The sequence below is a fragment of the Marmota marmota genome, unplaced genomic scaffold, assembly GCF_001458135.2.
Source record: "Marmota marmota marmota unplaced genomic scaffold, marMar, whole genome shotgun sequence".
Taxonomy (NCBI): Eukaryota; Metazoa; Chordata; class Mammalia; order Rodentia; family Sciuridae; genus Marmota; species Marmota marmota.
The window spans coordinates 32516-35224 of record NW_026000137.1 but is presented as its reverse complement, the minus strand read 5'-3'; the positions used below and the strand labels follow the sequence as shown (position 1 = coordinate 35224).

The window sequence follows — 2709 nt, the reverse complement described above, 5'->3', positions numbered from 1 at the left end:
AGTGCCCACTCCGGAGGAAGAAGGGACCCAGGACCCAGACCCTCGGTTGAACTGCAGGGTCAATCGTTTTGTCTGGGGCAAAGCCTGTTGCCCGAGTGGGTAGGTTGGTAGGAAGAGGGTTGACCAGAAGGCGAGAGAAGAGGGCCCAGAGGAACCCCCTCCTTCCCTGTTCTCGCTGCCCAAATCCACACCGGTTTGGGGGGAAGCGGGTCCTGCTGGTGCAGGGTTCCCACCACCACCTCCTTAAAACAGAACAGGAGAATGGCAAAGCAAACTCATAACAACAAAACAAAAATAAAAAATAAAAAAGGAGGGAGAAAGGATGGGAAGAGACCAAACCTGGGACCTAGAGATTGGTCTTCGTCAAGAACCCTCCCTGCTTCAAGTATTCTTGACAACCCCCTCCTCAGCTGCAGGGGACAAAGCCAGAGGAGATTGGAAGCCTTTTCAGGATAATTCTCATTACCCAAATTAAAGGCCAAGGCGTGGGTGGATGGCTTGCTGTGTGTTCCAGAGGCCTGTCGGCTTTATTTACATAATTTCACACGGTTACATCACAGAGAATTTTATGACCTCAAAACGAGACTTCCCTTGATTTCCCAGGAGTCTGACAAGTGTTAGACAATAAAAGAAAGAAAGCAAAGGAAAGAAAAGAGGCCAGCCCGGGCTGGGATGAGCTCAGGCTCCCCGGGGACGGGCAATTTGCTTTATAGGCAGGCCCACGCCCCCTGCTTTAGTTAAACAAGGGCGAATTCCCAACTTGACAAGACATTAGAACTTTAATTAAAACACTGGCTGGAAGGGATCCTTTAGGAAGTGCCATCCCATGGGCAGAGACAACCAGTTAAAGGAACCCAAGCAGGTTTTCCAGAGGCGAGAGGGGAGGCCTCTTGGAACACTCTCTATCTTCCTAGCCTGCATTTCTTATTGCCCTTTAGGATCATGGAGCTCCGGTTCCTTTTCCAAATTTAGAACTGGCTGTGTGTTTAATTTCACCAAGACTAGGAATTAGAGATGATGAGGTGTGTTGGCAAGGGAATTCCATTTTAATTGACCTTAGGTCCCATGAAGGCCCAGAAAGCACCTGGGTGGCCAGGGAACCTATGCTCTAGGAGGCCTGTATGGAGACCAGGCCTTGCTCAGTGGACAACCAGAACCCCAGGCTTTGGGCAATGCAGGTCATAAAGCTACAGGAAAGCCATGGGTGGCTTTGCATCAGATGGGGTCTGCTGGGCTCAGTGTCCAGACCCAGAGGGTACCCTGGGCCTAGTGGGCAGGACCAGCAGAGTTTGAGATATCTGAGCTTCAGCCCTCCCCCTGAAGTGGGAAAGAGGCTTTCCCCTTCTTTTTAGGTAGGAGCTGATTCTTCAAGACAGGGATGGGTGGTCAGTAAGGCCTTCTGGGAGCCATGCTTGGGGAAAGCGGTGGGGGTGCTGTGGACAAACAGCAGGCTGGATTCTCTCACCCCCCTGTGACTCCTCCAGCCCTCTGGGGTCCTGGCTTTTCTGTTTAGTCACAACCATGGCTTCTAACAGAGGAATCCGAATCCTGGCAAGTGTTTATTTCTGTTTTCTCTTTTGCTTTTCCCCCTCTTGTGCCTTCATCCCCCAGTCTAAACAAATCCACTCAGACGGAAACAATGGGGTCTCTTTGTTTGGGTGTTTGGCGGCTGAAAGCATAAAGCCATATACATCTTCTGTTCTGGCCTAACTCTAAGCCATCCTACCCAGGTGGGATGCCAAGCAGGGGAGCCTGAGATGAGTGCCTGCCCAGTGAGTCCTGATTGCCAGTAAAACCAGAACCTGGCCTGGCCTTCAGGAGGTGTCCCCCTGGGGATGGCTAAGAAGCCCAGGCAGCCCAGGGACTCCTGGGCTTGCTCCCACCTTGGAGAGGGGCTCCTAATTGATGGGCTCCCCGATTCTGGGGCAGGCACCTGCTGCTTAAGAATCCCACACAAGGCCTCCTGGACATCACAAGGAGACCCAGCATCCTTCTGGAGGAGGGGAATGCCTGGGCAAGGGCCAGGGGAGTGCCTGAGCCCTGGCCTTGCATCCATGAGCTCCTGGGAGCCCCCTTTTCTTGCTGTTCCAGGATCTCCCTCTCCTGGGAGAGGCTGAGGGTCTTTCAATAGCCCAGCAAGGGGGGACGGGGCCACGTTCGTTTTCCCAGGGAAAAGCCCCTGGTTTCAGTGACCCCCCATTCCCAGGCCTGCCTAATTCAGGGAGCTCTTCGGCTGGCTTCCTTCGCCACTTCCTTCTCCTCTAGCCTGCAGGTTAATCATTAGATTCCAGTCTCACACCTCCAGCGGCCCCTTCCCGTTAAGAGAGGAAGAGAAGGCAAGGCCTTCGCCGTGGCCATTTTAATAATTCGCCTCCACTTCCACACCGCGGAACCCGCTCCGGGCCTCACAGGCCCGGGGCAGAGCAGAGACGGTTCACTGCACTTCCACAGCTCGTTGGGGGTCCAGCGCAGAGACCCAGGAGGTGCGGGGTAGAGAAGGATGCGCACGGCAGGCAGCCAGGGCTGCGCGGGTACTCACAGTTGAAGTCCGGCATCTTGGGCAGGATCATGCCCGCGGTGGATGCGCGCAACCACTGGTCCAGCTGAAAGGTGCCGGCGCCCAGCTTGATGGGGTCGGCAGGGTGCGCGGGGTGCGCTCCCTGCACCTGCGGGTATGAGTAGGAGAGCGCCGGGTGCTGGCCGGCCAGC

General features: G+C 55.1%; 1 protein-coding gene across 1 annotated transcript in view; it reads right to left on the bottom strand.

Moving 5' to 3' along the window:
* The window catches only part of Mnx1 (motor neuron and pancreas homeobox 1), a gene marked incomplete at its 5' end in the record, with an annotated part of 4998 nt that extends 2290 nt beyond the window's left edge, over positions 1–2708 (bottom strand). Inside the window, one exon of the mRNA XM_048785396.1 lies at positions 2409–2708. Coding sequence (XP_048641353.1) covers positions 2409–2708 — 300 coding nt within the window. The remainder of the gene's footprint in view (positions 1–2408) is intronic.
* Between the last annotated feature and the right edge of the window lies 1 nt (position 2709).